This window comes from Quercus robur, chromosome 5, assembly GCF_932294415.1.
Source record: "Quercus robur chromosome 5, dhQueRobu3.1, whole genome shotgun sequence".
NCBI classification, from domain to species: Eukaryota; Viridiplantae; Streptophyta; class Magnoliopsida; order Fagales; family Fagaceae; genus Quercus; species Quercus robur.
This window is the reverse complement of record NC_065538.1, coordinates 85,892,903-85,912,383: the sequence shown is the minus strand read 5'-3', so window position 1 is coordinate 85,912,383 and position 19,481 is coordinate 85,892,903. Positions and strand designations below refer to the sequence as shown.

General features: G+C 33.5%; 2 protein-coding genes across 4 annotated transcripts; one reads left to right on the top strand and one right to left on the bottom strand.

Annotated features, from left to right (window-relative positions):
• Window positions 1-343: 343 nt before the first annotated feature.
• Window positions 344-7,568, bottom strand: LOC126727532 (uncharacterized). The gene is made up of 9 exons (XM_050433228.1): window positions 7,156-7,568; window positions 4,853-5,062; window positions 4,578-4,680; window positions 4,175-4,254; window positions 4,000-4,077; window positions 3,431-3,522; window positions 1,476-1,587; window positions 915-1,040; window positions 344-831 (listed from the first exon to the last, which is right to left on the bottom strand). Exons 1-9 carry the CDS (start codon window positions 7,393-7,395, stop codon window positions 718-720), a joined length of 1,155 nt encoding a protein of 384 aa, XP_050289185.1. The 5' UTR covers window positions 7,396-7,568; the 3' UTR covers window positions 344-717.
• A 6,044-nt stretch (window positions 7,569-13,612) lies between these two features.
• LOC126727531 (beta-glucuronosyltransferase GlcAT14C-like) lies at window positions 13,613-18,138 on the top strand. Of its 3 annotated transcripts, none has more exons than XM_050433226.1 (6): window positions 13,613-13,754; window positions 13,875-13,963; window positions 14,097-14,690; window positions 15,664-15,745; window positions 16,050-16,165; window positions 17,426-18,138. In XM_050433226.1, the coding sequence occupies exons 3-6, from the start codon at window positions 14,171-14,173 to the stop codon at window positions 17,998-18,000; spliced, it is 1,293 nt and encodes a 430-aa protein (XP_050289183.1). In that variant the 5' UTR covers window positions 13,613-13,754; window positions 13,875-13,963; window positions 14,097-14,170; the 3' UTR covers window positions 18,001-18,138. The 3 variants fall into 3 exon arrangements, with proteins under 3 accessions (XP_050289183.1, XP_050289182.1, XP_050289184.1); XM_050433225.1 differs by having other exon boundaries at window positions 13,614-13,754; window positions 13,858-13,963; XM_050433227.1 differs by having other exon boundaries at window positions 13,618-13,754; window positions 13,870-13,963.
• Window positions 18,139-19,481: the final 1,343 nt, after the last annotated feature.

Sequence of the window (19,481 nt, the reverse complement as noted above, 5' to 3'; positions counted from 1 at the left end):
GATAAAAATAAAGACAACCTATTTGTTACTAGGAGAGCCAACAGCTTTTGGCCTAACATGAAACTTACCATTTTGATACAATAAATGTATCATGTATTAGCTAACATGCATTTCCCCTCATCAGAAGAAAAAAAAAAAAAAAAAAAAAAAACCGTGAACTCTTCTCACACGCTGTGAGAGATGATGCATGAAATACCCTCTCGTTGTGGTGGGTAAACCTCCGGGATTCGACCGCAACATCTGAGCAATATATCCTAGAGGAAGAAACTCTTCTGCCTGTTTCACATCCCATGCCATTCAGCCAAGAGATTTCAAGCAAAGTTACGATTTAACACATTGACAATGTACATAAACATATCAAGAAATTGTTATTAAGAACGCCAAAATTTCAGGCAAGCTAGAAATTCCTTGTTTTTCCATGTTAGTTTTCCATTGAGTTTTCAGTTATTTTCTTACAAATGCTTCAGGCATGGCCAAACTTGACCTAAATGAGGAACTAAAAATCTATTTACCAAAAATCCTATGCATACACTTGTATATAATTGTCCACGTTGCCCAAAATCACAAGGCCTGCAAGTTTTACAAAGCCAGATGGTAAGTCAAAAAGATGAAGAAAGAAAATGATTATTCTCAGATGTGAGACTCCTTATTGATCATCTTGATTGAGCTTGTTGTCTCAGAAGGAAGAACTTGGGTACCCCATATGCAAATCAACTTCTACTGAAAATTGCATACTCGGCCTTTGTTTATTAGTTTCCAAAGAGCAGCCTTGGCTTCCTCTAATGTTTCAACTGCATGCCCTTCTTCAAATGATATTCTTTGTATGTTGAACTGCAAAATAAATTAAAAAAGATTGATTTGTATGCCCTTCTTCAAAGGAAACTCTAGAAAAGGTTGTTGCTAGAAAGGGGTACCTGTGCACCTTGCCGGACCCGGATATCAGTTCCCTTGCTGTCTATTGATATAAGAGCAGCATCATCTACCTCAGATTCAGCGGACAAAAGCTCTTTCAGGGGCTTTGAAAATATTGCATTCAGCTCCTAAAGGAGCAAAAAGTTACCAATCAAGTGCCAAATAATACAAAGTAAAACACATAAAATTGCATTTATTAATAAAGCATCAAGCAAAATCTACAAGCTAAACCCAATTATCTGATTGAAGATGCCACACAAGTTGATGGTTACTACAGAAGGACATAAACATAACAGACAGGAAAAACAAAGCGTGCTGAAAAGGACCTTTGATCTTTCTCGGGTATATTAAAAATAACAGAACACTTCACTGTTGAAGAAAAATAATCTCTATATAATGGTGACATGCAAGACAATTCAACACTAACAATGATCATACTGACAATAAAATAAGAATATAATATATGCCAAGAGACTAAAGAACACTCATCATCCTCTTCTCCCCCCCCTATCCCCCTAACTCCGCCCTTTTTGGGTGGATTTCAAAGAATTCCATAATTTTACCTTCAGGTTTTGCTCGCCTCCATCAACTGCTATCTTATCAGGCTGAAGTATCTCATATTCCTTTACATCAACCCAGGCAACAGTTCCAAAACCTCCAATGAAATATATGTCACTGGCACCAAGGAACAAATTTTTATAAGTTCATCATGCTCGTGCTGTCATGCATTTGCTGCTACTAGTTCAATTGGAATTCCCAGACAAAATTATTACAATGAAGTGCAATGAGGTTGGGAGAAAAAGTCATTGGATATGCCAGCCAATTTACTGCAGCTTAGAATTCATAAAAGTAGATAACATAACAGATGCAAGAATTAATGGTTAACACACATTAACAAAAAATAGATGAAGTGTTTCATAAGGCATGCTTTTCTTCGTTTAATCAAGATGCAGAAAAAGAAAATGCCAATGTCATTGGAGAAAAGTTATTGCATCAGTATGTTAACATCTTATTATTTCAAAGATAAATGGCAATGCCTAATACATAGTTCCATTAATCATATTAAGCTGTTTTTACAGTTGTATCTTGATTATAACTACCTCTTAATATTCTGGGGAAATAATGTCATTCCTCCCAGATTTTCTGGTTGGTAAGAATTAAACCCAAAACTTCTAATTGTTTCAATTAAAAACCCTGAACTTCTAAAAGAGTTTCAATTCATCTCCTCCATCCATCTTTGTTAACTAAGCTCTCTAATAGCACACGTACATGAAAAAACAACCTAGAAAAGGGAAAAGTTTCAATGTTAAGAGTTTAAAGGGACTCAAAATTCAACCTCAAAGGGGTGCTCTGTGTGTGTGTGTTCAAGAACGTTGAGTTAGGATTTGGGTGACTTGGGTCCTGACAGATGGTGAGAATGTGTTTTTTGGCAATTTATAGGTCACAGGCTTAGCTGTTGACCAAGCACTCCTCCCACTTCTCACTCTGCCACAACGAATGTTTACAACACCTGCACAAACCCCAATCAATTAGAATCAATCCTCCTTTCAAATGGTTTGAGTCATGGGTTCAACACCATGGCTCCATCCCCATGGTTATACTTTTACAACAGAATTTCTACACAAGCCCCTCTAAATGATGGGGCTGTGAAAAGGGTGTTGGTGGCAGCTTGGGTGGAGCTTGATCATGGTAATATAGATGATTGGTTGGGTTTGAGGAGGTGGTGGGTGAGGGGTGAGGTATGTTAAGAAAAGAAAACAGAAAGATGGCAGTGTCCAATTTAGGGTTCTTAGATGTTGCGATGTTCAGCAGGCAATGAGAAGGCTTTTTGTGTTGGGGTGCTCAATGGCAGCAGGTTTGGCTTTCAATGTGCTTTAGGGCTCCCAATGGGTGCAGCACTGCAGACAACTTGATGGTGATTTAGTTTAGTTGGCAGGTTTTATGGGATTGATAGGGTGTTCAACTTGAGGTTGTGGGAATATTAGATCATGGAATGGGGGCAGGTTCTGGATTCTGAAATCCCAGGCCATAAGAGGTGTCAGTGATGAGTCGGGTATTTAAGGTGTGATACAGAGAAGATTAGGTTTGGGTTTGGGATCTGTTGGGCTTTTGGGAGGTGGTGCTTTGATAGTTCCATGGTCATAGATTTGAAGATGGCCAGGTGGACGTGGGATTCAAGGGAAGTTGATGATTCTTCTCAATTGTATAATATCTTTCTGATTAAGTTTCATCTTCCTATAAGATTCAGGTTAAGAAGGCACTGAGAACTGATGTTCATAATCTACCTATTGTCCACGCCCGAAGAGCCTAAAAGAATAGTCCTTGCAAGCACCTATCATAGAAAGCTTTCAGAGGCTCCTCCTCCATGAAAATAACCCCCCATCCCAATGTGGTAGTTTGAGTATAAAAAAGCTACAAATAATATCATAAATCAAACTCAAATAATCATGTGTAACATTTGTTATAGAATAAGCATAAAGTGAAAATATCAATAAGTCACAAGAAACTGATGACAAACCTTATGTTCTGCATCCTAAAATAGTAAAAGTTCCCCCACTGTTGAGAAGGCCCTTGTTGATGCTTTGCTATGTATTGCTTATGAGCCCATTCCTAGCAACACAATTGTTCCAGTGTTAAAACAGCATTTTCTATCATTCTAGGGGGTGAGGGGAATGAAAGAAATTTGAGAACAGCAGTAGCTGCTCCAAACTTACCATAACACCATGCAAATTTTACTTTTAGAATATCTGGTCCTCCAAACTTACAATTATTCATTCCCATATTTATGGGATGGGACTATCTATGCAATGAGTCACACAAAAAAAGGGTATTTCCCAGAGATGGTAACCAAAAAATAACTGATTTGTAAAATATTATCAAACAAAATTATTAATTTTTTAAGTAAAAAGAAACAGCAAATTTCAACTATTTTCTAAGATAATGTCATATGCCAGCTTATAATGGGTCCCATCACCCATGCTTTGTTTTCCAAAGCATTCTTACGGAAGAAGAAGAAAAACAAGAACTTCCAACTTTTTTCAGGCATACCACAATATGACCTTCCTAACATATCAATTGCAAACTCACCTGTTCATTCTCTGAAAGTGGATAGACATCACCAAAAATCGTTACCCTTGCATTTGACAAGCCACTCCATCCAGGTATCTATGAAACTTAACTGTCAAAAATGGAGAACAGAAACTTTCCCAAATACAATAAATGAGAGAATACAATAAATGAGAGAAAAGATCAAATAACTAACCTGCACAACAAGCGTGCATCTTGGGTCAAATAACAAATTCCTTGTGTGGATGGCTAATGGTGAAAATGAAAATATTGGATCTGTAAATACAATGTGCCACAAAAGACAAATCAACAAAATCACACATGAATGATCTTCATAAATAAACAAATAACTATCAACAGCCCAACCAGAGGGCCATATTCTTAATACAACAAAGGCCCACTAAACAGTGTGAAGTCTGAACCATTAAGTTTACTGTTTATGACAGACAAGAACACAGTTAGGGTGTGACAGTATACTTCCCAGTAAGGCATTGGTAGGAAATAAAAGGTTCAACAATATATGCAAACCACAAGCTAAATTTTACAGAGGAATAAGAGACTGGATCATTCAACTAACTACAAAAAATTCAATGACTTACGCCCCATTGAATCAGGTGCAAAATCTACCAAAGAACCAAATGGATACCCTTCTCGTCGGTGGTGCATCCGAGACATCACAGTGCACAAATGAGCAAATCTGGCCTTAAATTACAAAGCAAGATGCTTCAGAAGTTGACAAACAACACAATGACAAAAATTAAGATGGGTAAGCCACTACTATATGCAATCCAAAGATGACACCAGGAAAGGGTAAGAAAGAAACAACTTACAAGAGTGAATAATATCTTAGAACAAAATAATAGCAAATATTTACCTGCTCCATCAGATTGCGAACTGCTAAGGCTGGTCGAGGTAAACCATGAGCTGAGGTTGCACTCTGCACTCCACCAGAAATTGGTGTTCGAAATAGCCCAGCTCTGGTTCCACCTCCAGCTACACTTCCACCTGGGGCTATAAGAGGCATGTCCACTTTTTGTCCCTCATCTGCATCGTTCTCACTACTTTGATTGTGATTTAAATTATCCTTCACAACACAAAGAAGGCCATTACAGCTAAGCCAATATGATATCCATTCATTGTCAATATTATGGTAAATTAGGTGCTTCATATATCAAGAAGGAACATAGCAGAACTATAGGCTATGTGTAGAGACATCCTTCAAAATCCTTTACCCTTTCTTTGGAAAAATAGAAAATTGTAAATATGCCGCTAATGAAACCCCCAAGCTTCCCACATTGCCTAAATCAACATCCTGTTTTAAGAAAACATGTTTCTTCTCTAGTCTTTGAAAAGTAAAATTCATATTTTTGATTTTTTTGTTTTGATAAGTAATTAGAGGGGTGTGTGGGTAGCGTGTAGGCACCATCGCGAGCCAAGAGCTTTATGAGGTCCCTAATGTAAGGACAACAGCTCTGGTTGTCTGAGATGCCATTGTTTCTATCAGATCCCCTACCAGTGCAAAGAGCCTTCCGAGGTCCCGTGTTAAGGGATAAGTACTCGGCTGCTAGTCGGAGGACCTCTTTTTACCATAAAATGAAAACTTTCAAAAATATTAAAATTACAAACACAAAAGGTATTGATTACAGTCTAGCATCAAAGACATTTCCTTAATATTTCTTTTTTGATAAATAATAACTTTTATTGAGAGATATGGAATGCACCAACATCACAACTAAGCTCATAAATTACAACATTTTCATAATATTTCATAAATTTATGCTCCAAACAACTGCCTTGTAGTCATAAACTACGTGGACACTAGGTGGCCCCAGTTGCAATTTGGATAAAGAAAGACAAGAATTCATGCTACCACCCATAATTCCCAAATTTCAAATTTAAGCTTTCATATGCAGTATAGCCAAATAGCAACATAAAATAGTCAATACAGCAACTTGCCTTTCTTTTCCACACTAAAATTAAACAAAAATGATAATAGACAAACACAAAATGCAAATCATCAATAAAGCAACTTGCCTTGTCTACATCAAAATTAAACAAGAAGTGAAAATAGTCAATATATATAGGAAGCTCAACTCACATTTTGAAATTAGATGAATGACAATGAAGTTGAAATAAGTATCATATGCCATGATATCACTTGGTTTAATATCTAAAAGGGCATATGCCAGATCCAAGGATCCCCAAACCAATCGATCATAAATTGGCACCCTTACCAATTTACCCAAAAATTTAACTTTCAACCAATGCCAAACTGCACAAGTGTACAACTTAAAAAATGATCATGGCCAACCTGATAACACTAAGGCTTTATTAGAACTCAAACTCAGAAAGGTATTTCTAGATGGGCAAAAGCAAAACTTAGGTACAATTCCTTAGGTTCGTTCTTTAGGTTCCCCAATTGAATTCAAACACATGATTATATTCACCAATGCAACAAAAATAGTGTTCTCTCTTCTGAGGAAAATTAAATTCAAACATATGGTTCAGTGGTCAATGCAATCACATGGTTGAAATTGGGGAACCTAAGGAACTATACCTAAGTTTACCCTTTCCAGAATGCTAACCATACAACAACTATATATCACAGAGTATTAGCTGATACATATTAGCAACTGGCTGAAAACAGATCACTATGAGCAATACATTCTGACAGGTTATATGGCCTGGTCTGATACACAATGACAGAGAAATCTCGATATTTTTTAAGTTGTACTCACAAATTTCAAATTTTACTTATGTTTGTATCTCTTCACTCGCAATACCTTAGGTCCAAAACAGATGAAATCTTCTACTGTAGCCTTAATTTCCATAAATTTTCACATCCATTAGACATTCAGAAAGAGGGGTCCAATTAAAATATAAATTCTTTCATTTTTTACCATAAATTTTCAAACTCAATAATGGAAATCAAACAATTCTTAATCCACCACCAAGTTGCTATAAATTTCATAACTTTGCAGAATTTCATAAAAGTTCAATGACTAACTAATAACTCAGCAATGCGCATTGTCCATACATATTTAACCAAACATCCAAACACCTATGAAAACAGTAACATTCACAGCACCCAAACACAAAATCAGCAAATGGGAAAACCCAAAGTTCAGAACTTTAAACACAAACAAGCCATACACACAGGGCAATGATATGAATTACCTGAGAAAAAGAAAAGCTTTCTTCAAAAACTAAGCCGAACCCATTATTCAAAGGCCCGGCCTCTTCACCATCACCACCTGGAACCTCACGTGCGAGAGCAAGAGCACGAAGGCCAGGAAAGTGAGGAGTTTCAGAGATTTTGAGAGACCCAATTCGCTTATTTGGAGCTCTGATCGAAGAGGATGAACTACATGTCTCTGGGAACTTGGGGGTGAACACAGAGCTTGCAAGGGCTTCCATGAGAATATGAGTGAGAGAGAGAGAGAGAGAGATGAGTGAGAGAGAGAGAGAGAGAGAGTAAAGTTGTGGAGAATCTAGAGATCAGAAAAGAAAGCAGTTTTTTTTTTATACGAGGGTTTGGGATGCGGAGGCAAAGTTGAGTTTGTGGGGTTCTGCAACTCTTTTGGTCTTAAAACACTGACAAGTGACCCCACAAGCGCATTATCTCATACATTTAAAGACTAGATTTTTCCGCTCTGGTCGTACCATGTTGTTTCTAATTATTATGGAAGGTTTTCTTTTTATTTTATTTTATTATTTTTTTTTTTTGGGTGGTGGTTTTGATAAGTTTTATTTATTTGACTGATGAAACGATATATTTGAATCTTGACTGTTTTTGAAGTAATTAAAAAGTGTTAATAAGTTGAGTTATAATCCTCACATAATGAATTGTTAATCTATCAAAAAGAAAATAGAGTTATAGAACTCTTAATTTGTTTGCAATGAGTTTAGTGGACGTGAAATTGGTGCAAATGTTACTTTAACGATGAGTCAAATAAAAGTAATGTTACTCCATTGACAAGTAGTAAAGATTCGATCAGAAATTTTGATCCAAAAGTGAAACCCTGGTTATTTTTTTGTAATGTTTGGCCTTTGTGTCAAATTCTTAACACGTTAACAAGTTGTAAAATTAATTGTGAAAAATATTATGACATGTTTGGAGCATTAGATTAGAGTCCAATGAATTTATCTTAATGTCCTTTATATATATATATATATATATATTTGTTTTCAACTTTTTAGTACTGAGATTGAGTTTTGATATTTTTTAAATATCGATTAGAAATTTTACAAATTCAATTAATATATTCTTACCCATTTTTAATATATATATATATATATATATATATATATATATATAATAAAAGTTGGATCTAGAAGAGAAATTTTACAAATTCAATTAATATATTCTTACCCATTTTTAATATATATATATATATATAATAAAAGTTGGATTTAGAAGAGAGATTATGCCAACTTTGCCAAAAGGATTTCATCTTTAATTACCAAATAGGTCGAGATTGTGCCAAATGGATATCCTCTTTAATTGCCAATTTTTTTAGGATAAAAACAACTTAATTGTTTTTATCAATTTTCCTTCTATTGCAATTGCGTACTTTTCCCCTACTACTTTATAAATTCTTTGGATACACAAAAAAAAAAATCAATCAAACACATTTTTTTGTTCTCATCAGCCTTTATTTTATTTTATTTTTCATTAAATTGTTCTTGTCAATTTAATACATAGTTTAGGTTTGTTACTTTATCAATTACCATGCATTATTGGCGCGATAATTACTTCATAAGTACAAGTTTTTGTGAGGTTGAAGGGATAAGAATCAAAGTTTAAATGTCGAGAAGGAAACTTTTTTTTTGAGATTAGTCAAGGAGGAAACTTTAAGCACAAACACTTAAATTAGGCTAGAAAAAAATTTCTATCAATCTCACAAAACAAAAAATCAAACTTCTTAAAAATCTATATTAAATCTCAACAAGTTAATTAGAAGCTAGTGGCAAGTATACCTGTCATCTTATCCATATATGTTATCCCTCTCTGTCAATGTCAATGCACGCAGCTCTAAGAGGAACTTTGTGCTTGAGTTGGATTTCGAACTCTTTCAGAGTTCACTGCTACAAGGCCTAGGGGAAGGTCTGTTTAAGTATTTCAACATATAGATTATTTTTACTGACTTATCTTATTATTTAGCTTATTTTTAGTATTATTTATAAACCTTAATTTACTATTTTAATTAATTTTTATCTTTATCTATAATACTTTGAGTAAAAAGTTTTCAATTTCAGTAAAATAAGTAGATTCTAAACTGGCACTAATTTTCACATAATATCAATTGTACATTGTTTTGTATCGAATAAGAAGTAATAAATATCTAAATTATTTTGTTAAAGAATAACAACAAAGACGAATAAGGATGCACCAAAAACAATGGTGGAATCAGCATTTTTTTTAGGGAGGCCATTACCATTAGTAAACTTTTATATATATTTTTTATTTTTTTAATAAAAATTATAAGAGGGAGGAGGGAAATGTTTAAAAGCCAGGGAAGACCATGGCCGTTGACTAAAGAGGTATTTAACTACTTTTCAAAGGCAAAAAATATTTTCAATTCCTTTTTTCATTATTATTATTGAAAAAAAAAATCCACTTACAAATGTCATTATGAGTTGGTTAGTACTTTAAATGAGGTTTTTATAGTTATTATTCTCAATAAATTCATGATCTAATGCACGAGATTTCAACTTATTTTTATTAAAATAACCAAACGATAAATGAGCTGGAGGTAGAGAGATTGCATTCCGTCATCTCTCTTGTCGTTCTAATTTCTTACAAGATATATATATATATATATATATATATATATTTATATTTAAAGAGAGATTCAATTTATGGCATCTACTACTGATGATAGATCTTTATCATCAAACTAAGACACCGATCGATTTTTAGTGTAACCGGAGATTGAACCCCAGATCTCTTATTCACCTAGACGGAGTACATCTATCTTGTACAAGATAGATGTGATGTACTCCATAATTCATAACAATTGAGAATGAAAAACAATAAATTTGATAAAAAAGTTCATACTTGAAGAACAATCATCAAAATGAATAAAACAACTTAAGAGGCGTTTGGTTCACTATGATGTGCTCTTGATAACCTTACTTAATATCTTTTTATTAAAAGTGAATCTTGACAAATTCACCACTGGATTATATGTTCTTCTTAAATCCTCTATGCTTGCAAAATTTCTAAAAAATTAAAAATCAATAGCTAGATCATCAATAAACTGTTTAAATTGCAAGTTTTTGTAGTTTAAAATTAAACATAAAAAATAAGCTTATAGATCATATAGTAAATAATATCTAATTGACACAAAATTTGGCATGTGTATTAAGAGTATAAATAACACGCAATTTAACAGTTAGATTTTTAAAATATATAATAATGTTTGTTATATTTTATAAGGTTGTAGTCCAAGGCTGCAACTAATTTTATAGTTAAATTTTGTCGGTTTTTAATTTAATTTAATTTTTATAGAACAAAGTTTAGTTACAAAATTGGTTGTAGCCTAAAACTACAACCTTACTTAATAAAATAAACATTATTAAATATTTTGAAAATCTAATTATTCAATTGCTTGTTCTTTACGCTCTTAATACACATGCTAAATTTTGTGTCAATTGGATACTATTTACCATATTATCTATAAGCTTATAATTTATGTATAATTTTAAACTACAAAAACTTGCAATTTGAATAATTTATTGATGACATAACTATTGATATTTAATTTTCTAAAAATTTTGCAAGCATGAAATATATAAAAAGATGTAATCCAATCATGAATTTGTTAAAATTCATCACCAATAAAAAGATATTGAATAAGGTTGTAGTTTAAGGCTACAACCAATTTTATAGTCAAATCTTTTCCTTTTTTATAACATTACCATAATTTAAAATTATAAAATATATCACATTATCTTAATTCTATCACTTTCCTAAACAATGTAATGTTGTATTATTGTATTGAGATTACATTAATGTAAGATTATAATAACATAATATTGGATTCAAATCCTCTAGATTTCCTAGGGTACTCTACCAATAAATTTCCTTAAATTCTAACTATTCTTTTATGATTTAAGAGTTTAGATTCTGCCATATCAGTATTTCACTAATAATACTCTTAAAATAATAAAATAATGTTGCAAACAAAACAATTAAGATTATTATTAGTGGAATGTTGACATAGCAAAATCTAGACCATTAAATTATTAAAGAATGGTTAAGATTTAAGGAAATCTATTTGGTGGAGTATCCTAGGAAACTTAGAGAATTTGAATCCTATAATATTACGGCGTAATGTAATATCACGATGAACCAAACACCCTCTTAGTGTACATATTTGACGAACATCCATTAAAAAAAAAAAAAAACATAGTTGTATGGATTTTTTTTAAAAGAATTATAATCATTGTGGGATCTATAAATATTTGTTTACCTTTTTAATCAACTTATTTCTTTTTTCCTATTTTCCTTCTTTTATAGCCAAGTCAACAAGGTAATACTGCCTTTCTCAGTTTGTCCTTTATATTTCTTATTGATGCCATAAAGTTTTTTTTTTTTTTTTTATTATTTATTTTTGACAACTTAGTAAAGAGGTATTTGGCATATCATACAAACTAGCCAATCAGAAATAATATAATCAATTTTAATTTTTTTTAATTTTGTAAGAATTTCAAAAAATTGAAATTTGAACTAAATATATCTCCATTAAAGACTAGTTGGTTTGAACTTTTAATTTGGTTATTTCAAATGAACATTTCATCTAAAAATGAATATTGAAATTTTGGCATTCCACATACATATTTTCACAAAAAAAAAGGGTTTAAATTTGGCATTTTCAAGTACACATCCCACTATATTGCTTATAACCTGAGTCCAAAGAAACTAGATATAAAATAAAACAAATCAAATTTAAATTGGTTTTTCTCTAAAAAAAAAAATTTAATTGGTTTTATTTTTGTTCAATTTAGGGTCCGTTTGGAAACAACTTATTTAATTGAAATTGAAAATTTTTCACTGAAAGTACTGTAGATAAAGGTAAAAGTTAGTTGAAATAATATAATAAGACCCATGAATAGTACTAAAAAGTGCAGTGGGACCCATAAATAATAGCAAAAATAAACTAAGTAAAACTGTAATGCCAAACTCACACTTATATTAGAATGTAGCTAATATTTCTATCGTGTGTTAAGCCAAATGAATGTATTAATTATCTTTATTGAAAGAAAAAAAAAATGAATTGATGTGAATTAATATTTGATTATCACCTTAAATATTAGTTGCATGAGATTGAATTCAAATTCACTTTATTCATAAGTAGAACCAAATTTATGGTGGTTCTAGTTAACTCAACTGATAAAATCTTTGATGGTTGAATAAGAGATCTGGAGTTTAATCCCCGAATACACTAAAAACCAATTGGTGTCTTGATCTGATGATAAAAGTCTGATGATAAAGAGTTATTATCAGGAGTAAACGCCATTGGTTGAAACTTAAAAAAAAAAAAAAAAAAAAAAAAAAAAAAAAAAAAAAAATTCAAACTTATGGCTCTAGTTCTACTCAATTTGACAAAAGACATGTTACAATTATGGCCGTTCTTTACTTTATTAATTTATTTTATTTTATTTTTAATTTTTTTTGAACCCTGCTTGAAAGACAAAGCCAAACTTTGAAAGACAAAGACAAACCCTGGAAAATGAAATTGTTTTTCAAAGTAAACTTTGAAATGTTTAAGAGGTTAAAAGTAATTATCTCATTTATAAATCTTCCAATTTCAATAGTATATAACTTATTAAACTTAAATACTCTATATGGAAGATGGTATTAACAAAATCTGTTAAAAATTGAATCAAGAATTTTTCTATGATATTAGTTTAGTTTAATCATCTCTCACAAAATACAAAAAATTTCACAATTTTTTCAAGGAAGATCATATTACTACTTAGGTGTGTATGTGTTACGTTACATTTAGTAATGGAGGTCACTTGCCAAGATTTTTGTATCTCAATTGGCATATCTTGATTTTTTTTAGTAGAGATGCTCAAGATTTAAATTCACGTTAATTTATCAACAAAAAAAGGGGTGACCTACACACGGGTGTGTATTGGGCTTGGACTCTCACACAAACCCAACACTAATATTCCTCTTTTTCTTTTTCTTTATTCTTTTGCCTTTCTCTCCTCTTTTCCTAAGGTCCATGGCATGGACTGCCCAACATATCTTAAGGTCCATGGTGGTTTGGTAATGATACCCAAAAGAGGTTCAATTTTGACCCAAAGAAGAATGAACAGAACAAAGAGAGTTGGGAGGTGCCTGTTTCTGCTGTTTAAGATGTTATCATTTTACTTTGTTCACTTTATTACTATGTTATATGTAGTTTGGTTATTGGTGGGCTTTCCACGGTCGGTTAAAATGTTCTCTCAAAGTCACTTTCTAGGCCTACCATGATGGACAATCTATTTTCCTTCTTGTGAACGCACCTACCTTTGAAAAATATATCCCTTCTTGTTTGCTTTCAGCTGAAGTTTTATTTATTTATTATTATTTGTTTTAAAATAATATATGTATATTTTGGTATAGTTAGTTTGACAATGTAACATTGTTCACACCCTTTCTCTTTCCACCTCAACTTTTTCCAACCAACATTTATATACCTATCATATATTTGAAAGTGATTATTTATCAAGTTATTGCACTTGTTTGAAGTTCATTGAAGCTTTTGTTGTTTCCAAAGGTATTAATTCTTCCACACACTTTTTTTTTTTTTTTTTTTTGGTTGTTGCTGGGGTAGCTTACATTTCTATAGTATGTTTATGGGACTACATGAAATTTTGAAGTTTGATAAGCAGTGCAGATTCCCATTGTATTGGCTTTCGTTTGTGTTTTTGAATCATACAGCAAGATAGAAGAAAAGTCTCTTTTGGCTGCAGTCATTGACCTATGGTAAACTTTTGACTTATTCAATATGGTTCATACAAAATGCTTATGGTATTAGTCAATGTTTCAAATATTTGGTTTAAGTTGTTATGATCTGAATTAAGGATTCAATAACATTCTATGTTATGGTTCTATATAGGTTTTGAGAGAATCGAGGATTTAAATTACGGGTGCCAATTAAGCAACTCTTCCCTAAATCCATAAGCTACTCCAATGAGAATATCCAAAGTTCACTCATGGATCCCGGGTTATCATCTGTGGATTCTGGTATTTTTAGTTAGTTTAGTATTGTTGGGAGTGTTATCACGATCGTTTCAAAGTGGTTTTTCTGATGAAAGCAATGAATATCAGCCACCAAAGATTATCCCATCCAAAGGGAGTGGCTACCCCCCTGTAATTGCTTACTGGATTTTTGGTACTAATGGAGAAAGTAAGAAAATGTTGAGGTTGTTGAAGGCAATATATCATCCAAGAAACCAGTACTTGTTGCAACTTGATGCTGAATCATCAGACCATGAAAGGGGAGATTTAGCACTTTCAATTCAATCCGAAAAGGTGTTCCAAGCCTTTGGGAATGTTCATGTTGTCGGAAAAAGTTATGCTGTTAACCGGATGGGTGCCTCAGCTCTAGGTGCCACACTTCATGCTGCTGCTTTGCTTCTTAAGATTAGTACCGATTGGGACTGGTTCATTACATTAAGTGCTGCAGACTATCCACTTATGACTCAGGATGGTAAATAGTACACTTCCACCTTTTTTTTTTTGGTTTTCTATGGCCTGTGTACATTCTTCTACTTCATACTTCCATTATTCTAGATCTTGTATTTTTACTTCATTTTGCACTAGGAGTTGACATTGATATCAATTAAAAAGGCACTTCTAGATTTGGACCATCCAACCAACTTGGTTTAAAAAATGACTAAACGTAAAGAAAGTTCATAAATAATTATATGGCCCTATTCCAACTGTCTGTGCTTTGCTTGTTTTCTGAAAGTAGGAAAGTAGGGGGAGTTATTATTATTTCAGTGTGGCCCGCCAGATTAAACTCAAAAAGCTAGCTTTTCTGGTGGTTGCCAAAAGCACTAAAGCAGACTTAGCTTGCTTGCCGACTACCATATGTGATATATAACTGTCCTTTCTATCTGCATCTCCCTTCTAGACTTATATTACCTTTACATTTCATAACTGTAAAGTTTGTAAACCTCATCATGAACATTATGGCTCTCCCACCATTATCACAGCATGCTATTCCACTGAATTATCACCCACTAAATCAGTAGATTATCACTAATCATCTTTCTTGCCTAAATTTTAGAATGTCTAAATGATCTGTTGTCATGCATCTATCTTTGTTGTAATAGTTCATACTTGTCTCACCACCAATCACTTCCAAATTTGTTAGCAGCCTCTTTTGCATATAATGATGCTTATTTATTGTCTGATAGTAGCTGGTCTACAAAATAAGTTATATCTCAAAGAAGTTATAATTATTTAACCCATTTCCATTAAATTACTAGCAAATCAAATGATCTGCACTCTGCATTGACAGCCAGAGCACTTAAATAGTATAAAAGCAAGGTAGTTTTGACTATAGAATATATGTTGTCAATTGCCTTGAAGACCATCTTGTCACTTAAATGAAAGTCTCATCAAGACCTTCATTAACCCCCTAGTGCCAACAAGAAAATTCTCATGTCTTTGTGCAGATCTCCTCCATGCTTTCACTTTCTTGCCAAGGGATCTCAACTTTGTTCATTATACTAACAAGACCAGCTGGATTTGGAAAGAGTAAGCGCTAGTCATTTAAATAATTCAAATGCGTTTTTCCACACTTTATTGATGAAAGTTGAGGTGCCTGACTAGTACATCAGGGGCAATGTGTTGCACTGCATCAAGCATGCAGAGCAAGCGATATGATTCAAATGAAATGATTTCAATAATGAAGATAGCTATTCTACAAGTTATCTTATTTGTGTTTTCTCCATCCTATGATGAAGACATGCTCATTGATGCACTGCTGACAGGCACCTTGAAACTATTAGTCATTTTTTTATCCCTCTACAGAATTTTAAAGTGGAGGCCATTGATGCAGGCGGAAACTGAGTAATCAAATTGTTGTAGACCCCAGTTTGCATAATCAAAAGAGCAGTCCACTTTTCTATGCTGTAGAGACCCGAGAAACGCCAGATGCTTTCAAATTATTTGGAGGTCAGTTGCCTCTCTAATCCCATGGACATATTTTATAGGCAGAAATTTTACTTCTGTGAGTAATTGCAAATGTTGAAACAATGTCATTAATGAGATAAATAGAAGAGCCTGTTGGGGAGATAAACACCTTGGGGAGCTTCCTTAAGTAATTAATATAACATATAGAGACACACTTTAACCCAAAAAGGCCTAAACCCAATGGGTATATGCTCAATTATGTTATATTAACCACTCATTCTTCTCATCTTTATTCAATGTGGGACTTCACTCACATGTGTAACCCAACAATCTCCCCCTCACGTGTGAGTCTCTGCTTCTTTGTGGGCTTCAAGACCTCTCTATGGGCCATGAACAAGTCCTACTCACTCCCCCTTGCCTAATGGGCTTTTCACTTCATCAATGCATCATCCATGAGTCTCTCGTATGCCATCCATGGGAACCACGTGTCAACCCCACATGCACATCCATGGGAACCCCGCACGTCCATGTCTATGGGAACCTCGCACCACACCATTATTTAGCATCATTAGCAATATTCCTTTGTTGGGCTTTTTTTTCTTCTCCAGGATCTTTATGTGTGGGCCATTTAGGCTTTCACTGTCCCTGCTGGGTAGGGACCATGAACACCTCACCACCTTCGCCGCACACCACCATGGGCTCTGATACCACTTGTTGGGGAGATAAACACCTTGGGGAGCTTCCTTAAGTAATTAATATAACATATAAAGACACACTTTAACCCAAAAAGGCTTAAGCCCAATAGGTATGTGCTCAATTATGTTATATTAACCACTCATTCTTCTCATCTTTATTCAATCTGGGACTTCACTCACATGTGTAACCCAACAGAGCATAGGAAAATATGAAGAATATGGAATGCAGTGTTCCAACATTAAGGTCCAACTTTAGAGCTTAAACAGTGATTACAAATTTTTTTCCCAATTTCAGGAGATCTAAGATTAATTTATTAATTTTAAATCATAGGGGACTAATATTGTCTATTTACTAGACAAGGACGATGTAACAAGTAAATTTTTTGGCAATTAATGTAAAAAGTTTGGTATAATGACTGATGTCATAGAACTAGTTTGTTATAAGCAATAACAGAGGATCAATTTCATCTAAGTGTAGTTTGGCATGACCTCTCCAAGGCCTTGTAAAAGTGGGAGCGTTTTGCACTGGGTCCGACATTTTTTATACTTTGGTATGATTGTTACATTTGCAAACATGTTGCACCGATTCCCATTATTTGTGTAACAGGTTCTCCTTGGGTTATCCTTACAAGAGCATTCATGGAATACTGCATTAGAGGATGGGACAATTCTCCAAGAAAACTATTAATGTACTTCAGCAATGTGGCTTACCCTCTTGAATCCTACTTCCATACAGTTCTTTGCAACTCAGCTGACTTCCAAAACACCACAGTGGACAATGATTTAAGGTACATTATTTGGGACACTACACATGGTGAAGCCAATGTCCTAAACATGTTACACTATGATAAAATGGTAGCTAGTGGGACAGTTTTTGCAAGGCCATTTCAAGAAGGTGATCGGGTGCTAAACAAAATCGATATCAGTGTCTTAAACCGTCCGCCAAATGGGTTGGTTCCTGGAGAATGGTGCATAGACAAAGGAATGAATAGGAGTACAGAGACTTCAAAGCAGCATGAGGAATTATGTTCAACTTGGGGCAACATTAATGCTATAAAGCCAGGGTCTTATGGCATCAAACTTGGAGTTCTATTGTCTGAATTACTTGCTAGGGAAGGGGCACTCAGAACTAGTCCATGCGAGCAACAGTCAGAAAGTAGAAGTATTACAAGAACCATGTGATGTGGAAATTTTTTCCAAATCTGATTAGATTAAATTCTTTTAGCCAAACATATTCATTTGTAAATTTTTGGTTTACAAGCTGCCCTTTAAATGTACTGTGATGTAAGCCAAGAGAAGAGATTAATTTCTTGTCTCCAATCTATTCTGTCCATTCTTTATAACCAAAAAAAAAAAGAAGAAAAACACTTACCCATGCCCATGTTATCGACCAACAGTGTCCTTGCCTAATGGTAAGTTGCAACTTGCAACCAATGTAGAATAGAAGTCACGATGTAGCCACTACAAAGCAGACTTCATGGTTCAGATAGTAGTATTACGAGGGGAAAAAGAGAGGAGAAAGTCTATAGACAAAACCACTATTCATCACAATTATGACATGTGCAACTGTGAATGGTGGAGTAAACGTGGTAGGTTCCAATGAAACTAGTTCACCAATCACAATTGCCCATGCAATCAAGTTGGGGCAAAATGTGTGGTTGTAGAAGAATTGAAAGAAAAAAAAAATACTAAATCAGTTCGTCAAGGACCACCAAATTTACCACAAGCTGATGACATGTGTGACTGTCATTGGTGACTAATGATCAACTCTCTATTTATACTGGGGGAAAGACCTTGGTCTATAAGTTTGGATGAGTTCTAAACTCTCCAAGGCTACTATCCTCATATTATCAAGTTACTCAAAGCTGGAATTGAAGTGCTAATGGGTGACACTTGGATCTAAGTTTAGTTTAGTTTAGTTTAGTGTTTTTTTTTTTTTTTTTTTTTTTTTTTTTTTTTTTTCCCGATTTTGGCATTTTTCTTATCCATTTTTGAGTTTATCCAACTTTGAGACCTACAATTTAGCTATTTTAGGGTCAAATGATGGTAGTGGATATTTAGAGAGTGATTTAGTTTGTTGATTTTCCTTTTGCAGTAGCGATGGATGACCTCACTAAAGCAATTCAAGAGGAAGTCCCTTGGTATATTTTTTGCAAATAATATTGTTTTCGTTGATGATACTAAAAGTAGAGTTAATGCCAAGTTAGAAATTTTGCAAGGCACTCTTGAATCTAAAAACTTTCAATTAAGTAGGACTAAAACTAAGTATATGGAATGTACATTAAATAAAGTAGAAACCAAAGCAGCGCACCTGCGTCCACCAACGAACTTTTTTGTCCAACGCGGCCTAATTCAGTCCAAAACAGTTCAAAATAGGACCTGATTTGGTCTGAAATGGGCCAAAATACTTATTTAAAAAAAAAATCTAAAATTGTGATCAAAACACATCGTTATGTCGGCAATATATAGAAAACGTAAAAGATGTGCTCTTAAATTAATATATGTTTACCATTATATGAAAAGTGTTTAGCAATATATATAAAATATAAATAAAAATATATTTAATGATTAATTAATAAATGGGGTATCTACAATGACTTAGGTTCAATGTTAAATAAATTAGATCAAGTTAACAATCTCATCTTAAAATCTTGATAATTGGT

What these genes read in the sequence shown, in the direction of transcription:
- LOC126727532 (XM_050433228.1), bottom strand. Translation starts at nt 7,395, where the DNA reads ATGGAAGCCCTTGCAAGCTCTGTGTTCACCCCCAAGTTCCCAGAGACA. An exon ending in GATGCACGCTTGTTGTGCAG is followed by an intron (nt 4,078 to 4,174) that starts GTTAGTTATTTG and finishes TAAGTTTCATAG; the next exon opens with ATACCTGGATGGAGTGGCTT. An exon ending in GGGTCCGGCAAGGTGCACAG is followed by an intron (nt 832 to 914) that starts GTACCCCTTTCT and finishes TTTATTTTGCAG; the next exon opens with TTCAACATACAAAGAATATC.
- LOC126727531 (XM_050433226.1), top strand. Translation starts at nt 14,171, where the DNA reads ATGAGAATATCCAAAGTTCACTCATGGATCCCGGGTTATCATCTGTGG. An exon ending in ACCAGCTGGATTTGGAAAGA is followed by an intron (nt 15,746 to 16,049) that starts GTAAGCGCTAGT and finishes CCATTGATGCAG; the next exon opens with GCGGAAACTGAGTAATCAAA. An exon ending in TGCTTTCAAATTATTTGGAG is followed by an intron (nt 16,166 to 17,425) that starts GTCAGTTGCCTC and finishes TTTGTGTAACAG; the next exon opens with GTTCTCCTTGGGTTATCCTT.